Source organism: Eupeodes corollae, chromosome 1 (assembly GCF_945859685.1).
Source record: "Eupeodes corollae chromosome 1, idEupCoro1.1, whole genome shotgun sequence".
In the NCBI taxonomy this organism is placed as follows: Eukaryota; Metazoa; Arthropoda; class Insecta; order Diptera; family Syrphidae; genus Eupeodes; species Eupeodes corollae.
Window position 1 is genome coordinate 264,756,951 of NC_079147.1, and position 17,247 is coordinate 264,774,197.

General features: G+C 30.4%; 1 protein-coding gene across 1 annotated transcript; it reads right to left on the minus strand.

Annotated features, from left to right (window-relative positions):
• Positions 1–3,070: 3,070 nt before the first annotated feature.
• Positions 3,071–6,278, minus strand: LOC129939415 (ionotropic receptor 75a-like). Its single transcript, XM_056047416.1, has 8 exons — positions 6,151–6,278; positions 5,916–6,082; positions 5,440–5,575; positions 5,162–5,379; positions 4,866–5,002; positions 4,093–4,696; positions 3,458–3,738; positions 3,071–3,399 (listed from the first exon to the last, which is right to left on the minus strand). The coding sequence occupies exons 1-8, from the start codon at positions 6,242–6,244 to the stop codon at positions 3,171–3,173; spliced, it is 1,866 nt and encodes a 621-aa protein (XP_055903391.1). The 5' UTR covers positions 6,245–6,278; the 3' UTR covers positions 3,071–3,170.
• Between the last annotated feature and the right edge of the window lie 10,969 nt (positions 6,279–17,247).

Below are 17,247 nucleotides of genomic sequence, written 5' to 3' on the forward strand. Positions count from 1 at the left end.
GTTGTGAAGAACTTTGTGAAAAGATCTTGGCCTACATCCTTACAAGATTAAATTTATGCAAGAACTGGAGCCGCTTGACCACTAGAAGCGTATTATGCTCGTGAATTGGGCTTAACAACAACTTGAAAATAATTCGGATTTTCATCAAAAAATCATCTTCAGCAATAAAACTCATTTCTGGCTGATTTCCTTCGTCAATTAATAAAATATGCAGCATTGGTCAGGCAGCAATCCGTACGTATTCCATGAGTCATCATTGCATCCTCAAAAAATTACGGTTTGGTATGGTTTATGGGCAGGCGGCGTCATTGGGCCATACTTCTTCCACGCAGCGAATGTCACAATCAAATTATTGGAGACCAAGTTTGAAGAACGTGTTATCTCAGTCTATGTTTTATACCAACATGCCAGTGACGATTGATGAACTTCGTATAGTTATTGAACGTGAAATTGTAGCAGTATCTACCGTCGAAAATTGGGTTCAGAATCTAGAATTCTGCAAGCGTGGCCATGGTGGCCATGAAAAGGAAATCGAGTTCCAAATCATCGAACATCACTTTCATAGGAATTAAGAATTTCATTGATATCCAAAATTTCATTGATTGAAAAACCCAATATTTGAGAATTAAAATAAATTTAATAATATTTTTGTTTTAATTTGTCTTGAATAAGAATTTCATAAAAAGTTTAAAATAAAATTATTATGCAGTTATGCATGAAATTAATTTTTTTACAATTATCGTTGTATTTTTGCAGGCTTTCATTTAAAAACTTTTAACTCATTTTTTTCCAAAAAAATGTTCAGTTTATAAAAAAATGTTCTATAACATGATATACATAAGTCAATATCTTTCGTTTTGTTCTGTCAAAAACTATTTTTAACATTATCTTAACTACGAGTATCTATTTTCCTTACAAAAAATACGAATTAAAATTTTGCTAAAAAAAATACATTTTCTATTAAAAAAAAATCACAATAAGTCCCTAAAGAAAGCTATTACAATTTTAGGAGAATCAAAATTTATTGTTATTTAAACACCTTTTCCCTTTTGATAATTGAATATTAATAGTGGAACTGCATATGTGTACTTTTCAAATTCAAGGTAAAGTTCGAAAAAACATCCCATTTGGATCTCTTTGGATCCAGGAAAGGGAAAGGATTGATAAAGGTAAGAGGAGCTTGATGAGGGCGATTTCTTGAACCATCAATACAACCATTGATGGTCTACGTGACAAAGACGAGACATTGCATATGTCGTCGAAAAAGCAGTTTCCTAATATTCTCATTGTTTTGGCTAGGCTTAGGAATACGCATAGAATGTGGGAGGATTCTTCTTCAATCTCCTCATCCTCAAATCCTCTACATAAATCATATGAGCCGATAACCTTTCTGTTCAAGTGGGTGCCCAAAGAGTTGTGATCCGTTGGGATACCTATAGTAGGGACAGCTGAGGCAACTCTGCAAGTTTCAAGAGCCCACCTGCTGTTTGCGATTTCATTGAAATTTGATATGGCTTATACTGAGCATCGATCCGTTTTGGACCATTCGTCTGCCTTTTTATTAACATCAATTTCACAGTGTCCTGATGGAACCCAACAGAGGTTAACCGTGTTGGTTTCACTGAGCTCCTTGTGGCATTGCTGTACCAGTCTTGACTTTGTGATAGTGGCAGATATGGTCTTGATTGCTGCTTGGCTATCGATAAATATATCTATGCATTTGTCTTTCAAATTATGGGAAAAACGATCCTTAGCGGCTTCAGAAACCGCCAGTACTTCTGTTTGAAATACGCTGCAGTAATTTGGAAAATTTATTGATCTTTCTAGGGGAGGAATACATGAAAAGATGCCAGACCCTTCCACCTCCCCCGTTATGGAACCATCAGTAAGGACAGATAACCCACTTTACTAGAAGATTTATAAAACAACACTGATAACAAATTTATTTTGTTAACCCTTAGGATATTTCTTAAAAAAGAAAAATAGTGTATTATTTGGTTAAATTGCATGTTCTTACTTTAAACGGTTATCCTGGCAAATATACAGCCCTATTCTGCTATTCATCGGGGGGAATTTGTCTTGAATTTTCACTAATCACTATTCTGCTACTCATTTAAAGTGAATCTGTGTAGTATGTCGGTAACGTCGGTAATACTGCGCTCTATTCTTCTATACAAGTGAAGGCATTTATTCTATTTAATTCAGATTCATTTGATGTTTGGTTTGTTAATGTTGTTAGCAAAATGTAAGTAAAAACTAATTTATTGCTTTATTTAGAATATTTTTTTATAAATAAAAGATTATTAACATTTTTAGGGGAAGAAAGAAAAACAAGGAAATATGTATAAATACAATCATTTCTGTAATGAAATTAAATACAAATATTGCAAAAAATAATGCAAAACGACAACCCGAAGACCTACGAGAATTTTGGAACAGCCTCAACAGATAGGCTCAACCTCCTAGGGCCACTGATGAAAGACGTTGCTAAGTTTTTTTTTTTTACTTTCTAACATTTCTTTGAAGATCTCTGTTTAAGGATTCTCTTTTTTATCTGTTTACAATTAAAATAAAAAATCCAATACTTTCCATTTCCAAAAATTACACAAATTAATTTTTGTATGACATATTTTTATCCAACATTCTCAAGATTGTCACATGAACAGCTGTTTACGTGAATGTCAAATTGGTTTAGATAAGGTAGTTCACCTGATGAAGAATGCAAAGGCAGTGTGAAAGGGAATAGAACGGGTGAATCGAATATACGATCCACGTCAACAGCAGAATAGGGCTGATAAGCTTTAGTTTCTTTGACATGGACAACTCAATCTTTCACTTAGAGTACGTTCACACTGTAATATTGAATATTGATTTTAAAGCATTCAGGTTAGAGTCTGAAATTGGGATAGAAACGCTTAAATACTCATTTTTTTTAAACATCGTGTTAATTTCCTTCCCAATATCAACATTTATGCGTTAAAAAAATTCAAAGCTACCAAAATTTTAAATTATAATCTTATAGGAAAATTTAAGCATTGTATTCCATTTTTATTGCAAAGCTTTATTTTCAACAGTAATTTTTAAAACATTTGTATAAAAGTATTACTTATGCATACATATAGTAATAATTCTGAGTACAAAGTGCAAATATAACTTTAATTAAAATTGAATCAGTTTTTGACCTTTTTGATATTATTATCAGCATATTTATGATAACCAACTTCGAAAAGAAGAATAATCACTGTCACAATATAAGTTAATCCTAAAAATGCAAACAATGGCCCAGTGTATTCTAAGCCTACATTTATCAAAATATTATTTGAAAAACAGTTTAATTTAGTTTTCATCCAATGACGACGATGTTTTGATAAGACTCCTGCTTCTCGCATTCGCATCATACTAAAAATTAACAACAAAAGTTCAATATTGAAACTTACAAAATAATTTTCTTTCTTACCTTAATCGAACAAGTTCCTTGTACGATGAATTTTTGGCCATCATAATATTTAAAGTGCTTTCTGTTCTTAATTTAACTTCATTTAAATCACATAACTCATGTTGTTCGTAATATTTCTCGACCATGTAATAAGATGTTGATGCTTCTGAGTGATATGCATAACCACCATCTCGAACTTTAAAAATACCATCTTTAGCGTGTTGCCAGAGTCCAGAATTAGGAGCCCATCTGCCAGCGACTTTTTTCTGAACAAGTTTCTTCACTCCTGGATTGGTTGAGATCTACAAAATAAGTTAAAATTTTGTAAATAAACATATGCAATACAGCCCTGAATTTATACTGAAAAGTGACATTCCTAACCGGTTTGGAAAATATACTCAAAATACTCCTATATATTTGATCTAAATCGAACCTTGATCAAATTCCATTTAAACCTGAATTTCAACTTAAATGTTCAAAATTTCGTATGATATTTCAATTAATTATTAAAAATGTATCAAAATTTGAAATTCATCTTCTGATTTATCTAGATTTTTAAAACTGGTGAATAAGAAAACCAAATTTTTGTCGAAATTGTTTAAATGATTTTTTTCCAAACGAAAATTCACGTTTTTGACAGTTAAACTCAAACTTACATTAAGAAATACTTTCGTATGAATAATCGGATCGAACCCAATTTCCAAGTTACTATCCGCCAACTGGCCCAAGGTTTTAATATTTGACTTTATTGGAGCTCCAACCAATGACGAAACTACTATCGAAGTATAATAATTATACATAATAAAAGTTACCACTGACAGTGAGAAGAAAGCAATCCGTCCTCCAGCTGTGCAAGGAATCAAAGCAGCTCCCTGGAAGCAAGCCAATCCAAATGAAATTAAAAATGTCAACAATAAAGATGGTATAAATTCGACATATTTTTTGATCCGAAATTCAATGGCAAAGATTGCCCAGAGTAGAACAGCAAAGCCTAAAATGACAGCGGCGAATGCAATCCACACGGCGGTACTGAATGGACTCAGGAAAACACCACCATAGAGTCCTTGATTTTGAGGAGTCCGAAATATGAAAATCGATTTGAAATCACCCATCGGGCTAACAACACTGACTATTTTTAAACGAGGCTCAGTTGGAACATAGCCACAACCCGAGAGTTCTGCGTTACCAGTTGGTATGTCTCCGAAGGAACCACCAGCAGTTTCGTTGTCACTCCATTTATAGCGATGGATGTAGTGAACTCTGAAGTTGAAAAAAAGAAAAACCAATATCAGTTTACTGTGAAGATAGTTAGGGTAAAATGGGGTGATTGAGCTGATTATTGAAAAAGAGTTTGCATATTAAAAGATCAAAGCTTTAATGACGTTGACGTTTTCATTTCTTCGATTTAAGTCTAAGATTAAAGACTTACTTATAGTGCATCATTTGCTGAAGAATGAAGACAATTTTATAGCTATAGCGTGAAAGAGGTTCCTTGTGTGTACTGTTGTCAGTAAGCAAATAGTACAGTATGGCTTCTGTAGATGAGTTGAGGGGAAGTTCAGCTGTCTGAATGAAAAATATAATAACTTATTTATTGGCTAAAAATTAAAGACTATTTTAAAATAATATGTTTTTTTTTAATATCTGTAATTTTAAAAGCTGTAAACATTAAAATTGTTAAAAAACACTACAAAAATTCTCAATCTTTTAAGAAAAATGCCATACCACAGTAGAAATACGAAAAGTTGTATCATTCAAATTACAGCGATTCCCAGCTTTCGGACGCAATTCAAGACCTGAAAGGTAGCTCGTTGTGCAGGAATCCTTATCACATGTTATTTCTTTGTTTAAAGTTATATTTAATTTGCCTCCCAAAAATTTTCCATTATTAAATACATCATAGTTTAAAAATGATAATTTTGAAGAATTTAAATTGGCTTTATCTGAAAAACAAAAGAATTTTTTAGAAATTCGTGCTTCAAAATTGGAATATTTTTGGAAACTTATTGCAGAATAGGTTATTTGCGCATCCATGGCCATCATTGCATTTTCAAATTGCATTTTGAGTTCTGAATATTTCGATTCCATGTCAAATATAAGCCAATTGTATTTCCCCAAGTAAAGCTGTTTTTGACTTGCCTTGAGGGATGAATAATATAAAATAATTAACACTTAACTTGAACTTGGTCAAAATGCTATAATGTTAGACCCACAAAACATTTTTAAAATTAAGTATATTTATTTAGTTTTTTTTAAATTATATTCGAAAACTCAGAAATATTTCACCAACATCCGAATGGCCGAATACGTATTGAACTTGGAAAATTGTATTTGTATACTTGAAAAGCAGTTCTTTGAGCTTTTAAATAATTTTGTTGGGTCTTTTCTTTATTATTTATTTTTGAAGAAGACATTTTCTTCAAACGCCTTCGTAATGAATCTCATGCAACACATATTTCTATTTAAAAAAAATGTATACCTCATTTAAAATATATCCAGACATATTGCAATTAAAATCCAAAACAACACCCAAACTAGTTAACCTCCCATTTAAATATCCGCCAGGAAATTCGACTTCTTTACTTATGTCAACCATTTGAGTGCGTAGAAGTTGATTATTTGCATTTTGCAAAAATGTCAATTGAGCTATAAAAAAGTTATTAACTAGTTATTAAAATAAAAAAGAAATATGAATAAAAACAGTATTTTGTTACCATTTATTTTCCAACAATTAAAAACCACAATATTACTAACATGAGATTGCATAAAATGATGAATGATAACATTGAAAAGTGGCAGCAAGTCCATGATGATTGTAATGGAAAAAAAACGTGATTTGAAACCTTAATCAGTAAAGTTTGTCCTTTTATATAAAAACAATGAAAAAAAAACAAAATACTGTATGTGAATAGCATGATATTGAAATGTGATTTAAAACACAATGACATGAAAATTACCATTTGACAGGATAATGACTTTTGATGATTCGATTCGAGGGTCGTTTGATTAGATAATTTGATATTATTTTTTAAATAGGGGTTTTATTCCGATATTTATAGCAATCTTTGACATCAGACATTAAAAAAAGTAATAAAACACAAATATAGAATACAAAATTTAAAAAAAAAGGATATACTTCATCACTATAGCATTTTTTTGCTCGAAAAGCAAACATCAAGTCAAAAATATTGCTTACCAGTTTTTAGTATTGTTTTTTTTTGGGTGTTTCTATTTTTTGGAAAAAAAAGTCAATTGAATTCTTCTAAAAATTACTTCTTTTCTTAGTAGTATAAAATATCAAATTTTGTTGTTAAAATTGTCGATCAATTTTAAATATCTTTATTTTTACAATATGCTTTACAGATAATAACATCAAAAGATTCAGAATGGACTTTTTAGAAGTAATAATTCGGTGTGTTTTTACTATAGCAATTTAAAAAGGGGACATTTTGGTTGACCGTAAAATATTTCAAGGCCCAGTAACGTTAGAGACTCCAATTAAATTTTTTAATAATATGGTGTGACGTTCTATAAAAAAAAGGATTATTTTCATTTTATATATGCGCATAAAAAAAAACATCAAATATCTGTAAGTTCAAATATTTTACGAACAATAACGTTTTTGACTTTTGGTACTATTATGAAAATCGCACCAACTAACATTAATAAAAACTTAAAAAAAAAATAATTTTAGAAGTTGGTAAAAATTGATTTTCGACTCGAATGTCTTTTCAAAAATTAAAGATATTGGCTTCAAACTAGTTTTAAATATAAGATAAATAGAATATTATTTTTAAAATTCGTTAAATTTTAATTTAAAATTTTAGAAAACATCTAATGAAAAATAAGAATTTACAAAACAAACTACGCAAATTGTTATAACTGCTGTTTGATTTAAATATTTGGGAATTAATGAAGGTATTTATTTTAAAATTATTTCATTCCATGTAATATTTTATTGTTAAAGTAAACTTATGAAAGCATTTCAAGATTCCAACCGTTATCTTATACTTAAGAACTAAAGCACAAAACTTTAGAGATATTTTCGTGCATTTCACGCAGAAATGAAAGAAATTATTTTGAAACGCATCTTTTTTTCCACTTTTTCCTTCAAACATTAAGACATTTATATCAACAAATATGAAAGGTTTATTATGTTTTTCACTTAACCGTTAGTTTCAAAAGTGTCACTTTTGGAATTTGTGTTTAAATCTCAGTTCTAGAGCATCCAAACAAATTTCATTTCAACAGTTTATTTAACAGAACATCCATTTTGAAAGAAATAAAATGCACGACTGGGTCGCTAGAACTTGCTAATTTCTTTCAAAAAGTCTGTTTAAAAATAATTCCTACATTTTAAGATTTAAAAATGTACCTGTAAAATAACTTCTTTTTTTTTCAAAAAATTTAAAATTTTATTTCTTAACAAATTTAGATTATTTTTTTTTTCGAAAATTGTTTTAAATTTTGTCTCAAAAATATTTTTGGTAAGCACTAAATAAAGAAAGACAAACAATTTGGCCCCCCCTCTCGATTCGCCACTGCTCTGTTCATGCCCTGCTCTAGCTCAAAAAATGCAAGAATTATTTAGGAGAATTCTTCTATAACGATCTAAACGATATCAATCATATTACCATAATCAGTCTTTTACGTTTCGTATTGTAAGCTTTCATTGAGCTTAGAAGATAGCCTTAAGCTTCATGTGGTATCACAATACGCCATTAAACTGGCCTTAGTGTGTCCTGCTCAATCACCTAAAATTATTAAAATAGACAGACTGTGTCGGTTTGGTTCGCATCCCACAATTAGTCTTTATTTACAAGCAATTGTATTAAATTCATGTTTTTAACTAAAATAAAAACCTTTTACAAGATTTTTTAAAATGGAAGTATCTTACAGGTTCCAAACATCCTCAGTTGCGTTTGGAGCTCGGAAACTCTGGAAAACTGTATTGAATGAACTCAATCTCTTCGAGTCATAATTTCCCAAACGTTTTGAACAGATTTAAAACCTGACATGATGTTTTGAGATTACAACCACTGAAAACTTTGTGGAACAACTTCTATTGCCGAAAAAGTTGCAGACCCTGAAATCGTATTAATAGGAAAAGTCAATGATGAATTTCTAGTATCTATCAGTTTTTGTATTTATGGCAAAAAAATCAAAAAATGCTGCACTATAGCATAATTTCGTCAAGACATTTACGGCTGGAGTTTGTACTTAAAAACTTTAAGTAAATGTTAAAACGACACACTTTTTTATGGTACAATCAACTGAGAATATTTATAAATAGTTATATTATATCATTTCAAGTTGTTCATACGGTACTATCTATAGTAATGAAAATTCATTGATGAAAATTAATAAACAAAGAAAAATACAACCATCAGTTCATAGATATGAATTTTTCAAGAAGCAAATAAATCTCATTGAAATTTTTTTCCGGATTACTTCCTTTTACTGAGTTAATTCTTTTAATATCTTGACAAAAATATATTAATAAAGCTCCATACCGTACAGTGCTAAAAGAATAGAAGTTAAATCAAACTCGGTTATGATTTAATATACAAAAGGGGAAGTCACAGATTACCATAAATTAATAATCATCTGCTTATCGATCGAAGGGCTTCATTATTTAGAAACGAAAGGAATTAAAAAGTTTTTAAGTCCTCATTATTTCCTCACCCCATGATTTCTTAAGGGTCCAATATTTGTACCAATCAATTTTTTTTAAAACTGTGAATGTGAAAAAATGTTAATCGTAAAGAAATTTAAATTCATCAGCTGTTGAAAAGGCAAAGTCGTCAAAGAGAGACGAGGGATTAACAGACTGAAGCAACTTACTTGTATCACAAAGTTATGTGAAAATCTTGAATTTTATTTTCGTAATTGATTTACAACAAAAAATTTTAATGTTACCAAATTCACGCTAAGAGTAAATTCCTTCGACCATGCTCTAAACATTTTCTTTTAATTCATCTTCTTTAAATCCACTTGAAAACTTAAACTTTCATAGTTGGAAGAATGCTCACCATTTTGTTTGTATTTTTATTTTTTTTATTTTTAGGTTTAAAACGACTATAATAATCCCTGACCTGTTGAAAGGTTGTCATTTTCGAACAAAATGATTTCCCCAGGAGTAATTCAACAAATCCTAAAACCATAAACATCCCAGCATCGCACCAACAATGGATATACCGCATTTGAGTGCACTTTTTCGTATCGTATACATCATTTAGACAGAGACTCGGATGTATAGACAAGGCCTTGAGGATAATGTTGGCGATGGTGTTGGCTATGGCGATGCAATGATTGTAAACAAGTGCACACATTTTTGAAAAACTTGAAAAACATGACCCAAGACTCGTGCTAGGTATAGTTTAAATGTATTTTGTTTGCTTACGGCTATTGCTGTTTTTATAGGTATCTTTTTTTGTAGTTTTAAAATTCTTCAACCCTAAAGGTGGTAGGTTTTAGCGATGTAGCTTAAAGCTACTGTATAAAAGGGGTTGTAATAAAAGTGGCAATGGCGTTTTATGCTAAATGTAGTGTTGGGTTTGTTTATTGCTATAGCATCATTAACTCGTCGGCGATTATAAAAATGTATCTTTTTGTAAGGGTAAGTGATATAAATTGAGTCTGAAGCCTTTGACCTTCGTTGGGGAAGCATTTAAAAACCGTCCAGGGTTTTTTGTTCTGGAAAGAAGGTTATCTATTTACTTTAAATTTAACTCGAAACAATATTTTAAGACCATCAAAAGTAGTTAAATTGTTGCATACATTTAGGATACATTTCTGTCTTTTTCTTTGCTTCACAAAATTGGTCAAAAATGTACATTTATTTTAAACTTAATTTAAATTATTTTTCCTTAACTGCATTTAAGTGAATCAATACGTTTCTTGTTATTTTGTCTTAAGTAAGTTGCCAACAAACTTCAACTTCTTAAAGGAAACACAATGTTTTCTTACGATAAGGAACAATTTTTGTTTGAATAATTTAAAGTTGCTAATATTATGGCCCGACGCCAAATAAAAGGATAAGTCCGCAAAGCTTTTGTACTGTTTATACAATTAGTCGGATTTAATTTGTTTATCTTGCTTTTGCCTGTAATGCTAATAGATATATAAAAACTGCAACTGAAGTTCACTTGAAAAAGATAATAATAAATCTTTGATTATGAGATGACTTTTGGCCTTTATGAGGACAGGAACTTGAACGGAATAAGTAGGGTGAAGGAGAACATTTCTTTTTTAATTGAATTTCATTATTTTGGATTTAAAAATATTTATAACAAAAATTGCTCCAGAGAGGACTCTAAACATTTATTAACTTTGAACTGTCCACTATCAAATTGTGTCTTAGAGTTGCCATCTGAAAGTAATTGTTACTTTGCGTTTAAAATTAAAAAAAAATTAATATAAATAATTTTGAATATATGAAAAATGATAAAAATTCTTAGGGGGCTGGATTTGGAGAAAAATGTTAGAGGATATCAAGGGACATTGCATTTAGTCAACAAATATAATGAAATCAAATTTTATGGGTGGGAAGTTCTTACCTTCATAAGGAAAGTCATTGTAATTGAACCTATTTGTCGAAATGTTTTTTTTTTGTATTTCTCGACATTTTAAAGTGTCAAGAATCTAAATCTTTATGTTCGGGAATCTTTGCTCGTCTCAAGAACCGTTAGAGATATCAAACTAAAATAAATTGTCTTTATAGGTAAAAAAAATAAACAAAAGAAACATTAGAAAAGTTGTATGGATCAAATTATAACGTTTTTAACATCTGGTAGCATTTTTAGAAAAGAAGGCTGGAATGCGACCCACACTGATAACTTTTTACCCCGTCTGTCGATATGTCTTGTTTAAAAAATTGAGAAAGCATTCATAACAATATTTTGTTCGAGATAAATAATTTGAAGTCAATATCTTTCTTTGTTCTTCTATTACTTGAATCGAAAACTATTTCGAATATTAAGTTTTGTGTTGTTTTGTTGGTTCTCATTATTTTTTTTTTTAAGTTGTCAATTGAATTTTTCTAAACAATATTTTAAATATGATGAACTACTTTGTTTTCAAAATTTGTATCAGCTTTTTTTAAAAGTTTTGTATTTCTTATATACATATGTACCTACCTATATATAGGTACAAAAATACACATTGGATTTTTTAAAAACATTAAAAAAATTGAAGTAAATAGCTTGAGATATCTAAAATTATATATCAATTGTTACCAATTTTACGTTCTTTTTTTGTAGATTTAAATTTTTATAAAAAAACTGACTGTTGGATTCTTACAAACAATTTACTGAATGTCGAAAACAATATTTTCTGTAAAATGAAATTAGTTTGAAGCCAATGTCTTGATTTTTTGAAAAGATATTTGATTTGAAAATCGTTTTCTTACCAACTTTTAGTAATTTTATTTATTATTTTTATTTTTTGTAAAAAAAAATGTCAGTTTCATTTTTCTCAAAATTTTACCAAACCTTTTTCTTCGTTACAATTATTTTGGAGTTAAATCATTTTTATTCGTAAATATTCGAGGTGACAATTATTTTTGTTTCAGTTTTTCTGATTTGTTTTCAAAATTATACTGATTTGGTATTACGTCACAATACAAAATAAACCATTTATTTCAAGTCGCTAGCGGTACTATTTAGTGAGACACGTTGGGTTTGAGAACATTTTTTTTAGAATTCTTTCTGCATCTTTCTTCATTATTATCTGAATAAAATAAAATTAATTAGCTCGACATTTCGACTCAACACTGTTGACATTTTTGCTGGACACAAAATAAGAAACAACAAATGAATTGTTAATTTTAACAAGACAAAGAGATTTTTTATCAATGCATGTTCATTGTTTTTTAGTTTAGGGGCGAAAATGGGCAAACATAAGTCTTGTAGTGCGGCATTCCAGCAGCATTGCTATCAAATTTTAAACAAGTCAATGGATTTCATAGCAAATAGATTTCGTTGCTCGAAAAAGATTGTGTTTGTTGCAATTCAAGTCTAGAAAAAGACTAGCTACTTTGAAACCCCAAAAAGAAAACCAAAAGATCAAAAATCAACACCAAAGGAAAACAAATTGATATGCTTAATTAGAAAAACCGATCGTTTTTTGTTGCATCCCAATAAGGTCAAGAGTTATCACTTTGAACCATAAGGCGTTGATGTCTACAAAATGTTCTACGTAGATGCATCACCATAAAAAACACATGTTTCCTAAAAGAATTTGAAAAGGCGTTTCCAGCATGAAAACGATCATGCTAAGCAGTGGTCTTCAGATACAAAAACTAATATTTTCGAATGTCTTGCAAAAAATTTTGGAATTGAATCCTATCGGAAAAAAAATATAGACAAGAGCTTTAACATAGCCCCACAGAAAACAGTCGAAAGGCGTTAAATCACACGATCTAGGTAGCCAATTGACCGGTACCGAACGTGAAATAAATTGTTCACCGAACTCGCCTCTCATTAAGTCCATTGTTGCGCGTGCTGTGTGTCATGCAAGTCAAGCTCTTGCATTTTGGGCAAAAAAAGTTGGATATCATCTCACGGTAGCGGTCATCATTCACAGTTGCGTTACAATTCGCATCATCTTTGAAGAAGTACGGTCCAATGATCCAACTTTCCAAGAGCCCATTCACCAAAAATGTTTCGTTGCAGTAGGTGGTTTGGCTTCAATTCTCACACCAGCCGTATTTTGAAAGGTATCAAACCTAAATCCTTCCGCAAAATTTACCACGTTGTTGAGTAACAGAGGCCCAATTGCTGCGAACGGTGACGAATCGATAATTGATGGCGGTCTGATACAGCTGCGATATTTTCTTCAGTTCGCACTCTACGTAAGCGTGTTGGTGGATTAATGTTAATTAAACTGACCATAAAATGGAAGTAGCTCGCTATGAACTTTCTTAACAGAGCTCGCATTTTAATAATAAAATTCAATAATTTTCAAGCATTGTTCGTTTGTAAGACGATTCTTGGTAAAATTATAGACCAAACTGAAGAGGTTTGACAGTAAACAAAACACGAAACGTGCGTCAGCTGTTTAAACCAGTGTTGCCGAAAAGATAATATCTAAAAATTCACCCTTTATTATTTGTTTATAGAATATGATTAAAAAAAAACAATTTGTTCTTTGTGTTTCTTATTGTATGTTGGTTAACTCAAAATATCTCACGAACCAATAACTTCTAATGGTATGGTCAGGTGCGATTTAGTTTAAATAAAATATTGAAAAGAGTTATTATATGTAAAAGAACCACAAACAAACTTAAACAGATTTACTAAAAAAAAGTTAAGTTGTCGTTTCTAATTCTATGGCAAACAATGTATATATGTAGAAATAGTAGCACATCATAGATTCTTAATTTCACTTTTTTTTTTTAATTTCGGGTGATCATAAAATTTCACTACGGTTTTCAATCTAAAAAGTCCTAGATAAAACTGGTTTTATATTTTGCTTCCTTTTTAAAAAAATTACACATTTAATTAATGAATAAATAAATAAATATAAGTCAATTTATTTTCGTTTGCAATCCTTAGATTCATTATTATCATTTGCTTGCATCCATAAAATATTTGAAAATAACTCCAACATAATTAAAACATAAAAACGTACGACCACATAATTTAATTTTCATATGAACTCACAGCCTTACAAACTTGTTGAGAAGTTATATCTAACCATAATATATCAAAGATAAGACCAATAATTAGACAAGAATGATTGTTTTAACAAAGCGGTTGAAGTCTTCAAAAAGCCCTTGTATTAAATTTCGTGTATGATTCTCATGCATCATCTTCAATCTTATACTTTCAAAAAAAAAAACAAAAAACGTCATTAATCAATCTGCTTTTGATTATTGTTTACTTAACATACCTTCCTCTTTTACCTTTCTTCAAATTATCATCAACCTAACCTATGTACATAATCAGCTCAGGTGTCGCTAAATTAGACATTCAAAAGTACAACCCCCACCTTGAACCAGCATAAACTCTACCATTTAATAGACGTCAATATTCGATGTTCGATAAACTTATGCAGGTAAACGAGTATGTTGATTGAAATTTAAGTCATTCCGAATATGTATTTGACATTTTATATGATTTCGCATTAAACATACACACAAAGCTAAAGATAAGGTCCTTGAAATCAAAGGAACAAGGTAATGGTGGGTGGGTGGTTTAATGTTTAAAGTTAAGGAATTTTTTTTTGTAGAATCATTCACATTTCGCGCGACTTTTCCATTTCCTCCTTTATATTAGGTAGTTACTACAGGAAATGTAAATATTTATTTTACTCCAAATTTCATTTTATGTGTGGTTTCTGCTAAAGAGACTAAGAGCGACAGAGAGTAAAATAAACAGACAAACTGTTAAGCAAATTATATCTACATACATAGCTACCAGTACTCTTAATATTCACCTTTGTTGCTAAAGATGTGTGTTTAATGAGGCTTGACGACAGCGCCGTTTCTGTCTATTTTGTGGAATTTAAAATTAAATCAATAAAAAGAAATCAATTTAAATGTATATGTAAAAGTTAAAAGCGTTTGGGAAGTGACCAACATTATAAGATTTCCAATTACAGTCCGTGTTTCGAAATTTCTAAAAGTTTAACAAAACTCGATATATTTCTTGCTCTCGAGATACTTGAGTCTAAAACCAAATCAGTTTTTAGTTGTTTTGTATAAAGATTTTCGTTCTTCGTTAAAAAGCCGTTGATTGGATTTATCTCAAAAATTAAGTTCTTATTCCTTATGTAAAAAAATATAAACTTGAATGAATTAAGTCAGTACATGCATTTATTTTAAAAATATTCAAATCGTAAATCTGTTCTAATCAATTTTTTGTAGATTTGTTTTATACAAAAACTGACAATTGGATTTTTCTCAAAATGTTTTAAAACCTTGTAAACAATTTTGTTTTAAACAATACAATTATTAAAAAGTCAATATTTTTAAAAAATAAATTTAAAAAGTGTTTTGTGTAGGTTTTTATTTTTTATACAGACAAGTTTACCTTATATTTTGATTTTTTTAACTTCCCATAGGAAATTATTGTAATTGGTACGATTTGTGAAATTGACAATTTTGATATTTCGAGACGTTTCAGGGATTTCCCTGGATTCTAAATAAAATATTCTAGAGAGATGTCTGTGGGTGCGTGTGTACGTACGTTTGCACGTTTGATCCTTCAGGAAGCTTGTTTATAGATAACGAAATCGAATTAATTGTATTTTATACAGGGTTATCCATTTTGCGGTTTGAAAAGTAAACGTAAATAAAACACATATACAATTTTTTTTCATGATATTTCTTTTTGATTATAAAGTTATAACGTTGACATTATGAGTAATCATTTAAATGACCACCACGCGAAAACCATCGATTCTTTTGAGGTAAATTTCGAGCATTTTTTGACACACGGAAAGAATTCTTAGATCAGATCAAGAAAACTAAGCTACAAATCACAAAAAATTAATCCAGTTTTGTACCTTCGAAATAAGTAAATTGCTACTTTTTGTTTGCAATTTCATAAAATGAGCAAAATGAAGATATTAACACTCAAAAATCATGGACCGAGGAAAACAAATATTGCAAACATCGAATTGCAATTTGATATTAATTTGCATCAATTTAATGATTGTTTTTACCGTGAATTTCACCAGGAGTTTGTAGATTGAAACTGTTTTCTTGTAGATTATGGTTCGTTTTTTTTTTAAATACCTACACACACAAGTGGTACATTTAAAGCCTTGTTTTCTTAGACTGCGACCAAATACATTACTTTGCAATTGACAACTAAATTGTTGGTACTTGTTTTTTTTTTTGCTTTTAAATTGCAATTTTTGATTTGTTATTTAATACAGGTTATTCTGCAGTTTGCAAATGACAGTCACGGTTTTGATACTTAGTTACCTATAAATTACAACTTTTGAGTCGTAATTTGAAACAGTTTTTGCGGCAATTTTTAGATATTAAGGATTAATTTTTACATTTTCAAGCCAAGCAATCATGTAGGGATTCAAGAACAATTTTTTTGCAAAATCAACAATCTTCATTAGTGATTTGTAATATAAACTTATTGGTTTTCGTACTCTCAGGTATATTTTTTTAGTTGATGGTGCGCCGAAATACAAGTTCTTGGGTTTGTCTGCATAATGGCATCTCACGTAGCCGTACAAAAAAAGAGGCATCAAATCGCATGATCTTGGTGGCCAGTTGATATCGCACCGACGAGAAATTACGCGGCCACGAAATGTTTCATGCAATAAAGTTATATTTGCTCAAGTTGTGTGCCATGTGGCACAGTTTTGTTAAAACTACATTTTCTATTAGTCTTATCCTTCAATAGCTGGCAAAAAAAGTCGGTTATCATGTGACTATGAGGCTCTGAATTGACGGTGATAGTCGTTCCATCGTCGTTTTCGAAGACGTAAGGTCCAATCACACCTCCGAACCGGTGATTTTTTGAGAATTCTCAGAACTTTAAGAACGTCAATTTTGTTTTACATGCCCACTGATTGATAAATGTGCTTCGTAGGTGAAGATGAAAATTTTGTTGAAAAACTCGCCGTGCACCGCCCGTTGGTCACGCGTATCTACGACGTTGTGAATGGTCAAATGGCTTCAGGTATTGTGTGAGCTGGACTTTATATGGATGTAGGTGTAGATCCAAATGCAAAATAGCCTTAATGTGCTGTTAGACAGTCCTAATTCCTAAGAACGACGAGGAATCGCCACATCGAGCGAAACGATGATGCAAAGGCCTTACGACATCTGTAATCAATCCAGC

Excerpts from the sequence above, each read along its gene's own strand:
- LOC129939415 (XM_056047416.1), bottom strand. The coding sequence starts at position 6,244 with ATGGACTTGCTGCCACTTTTCAATGTTATCATTCATCATTTTATGCAA. Across the intron at positions 5,380-5,439 it reads AATAACCTATTCTGCAATAA|ATAAAGCCAATTTAAATTCT; the intron begins GTTTCCAAAAAT and ends TTTGTTTTTCAG. Across the intron at positions 4,697-4,865 it reads CAGCAAATGATGCACTATAA|AGTTCACTACATCCATCGCT; the intron begins GTAAGTCTTTAA and ends TTTCAACTTCAG.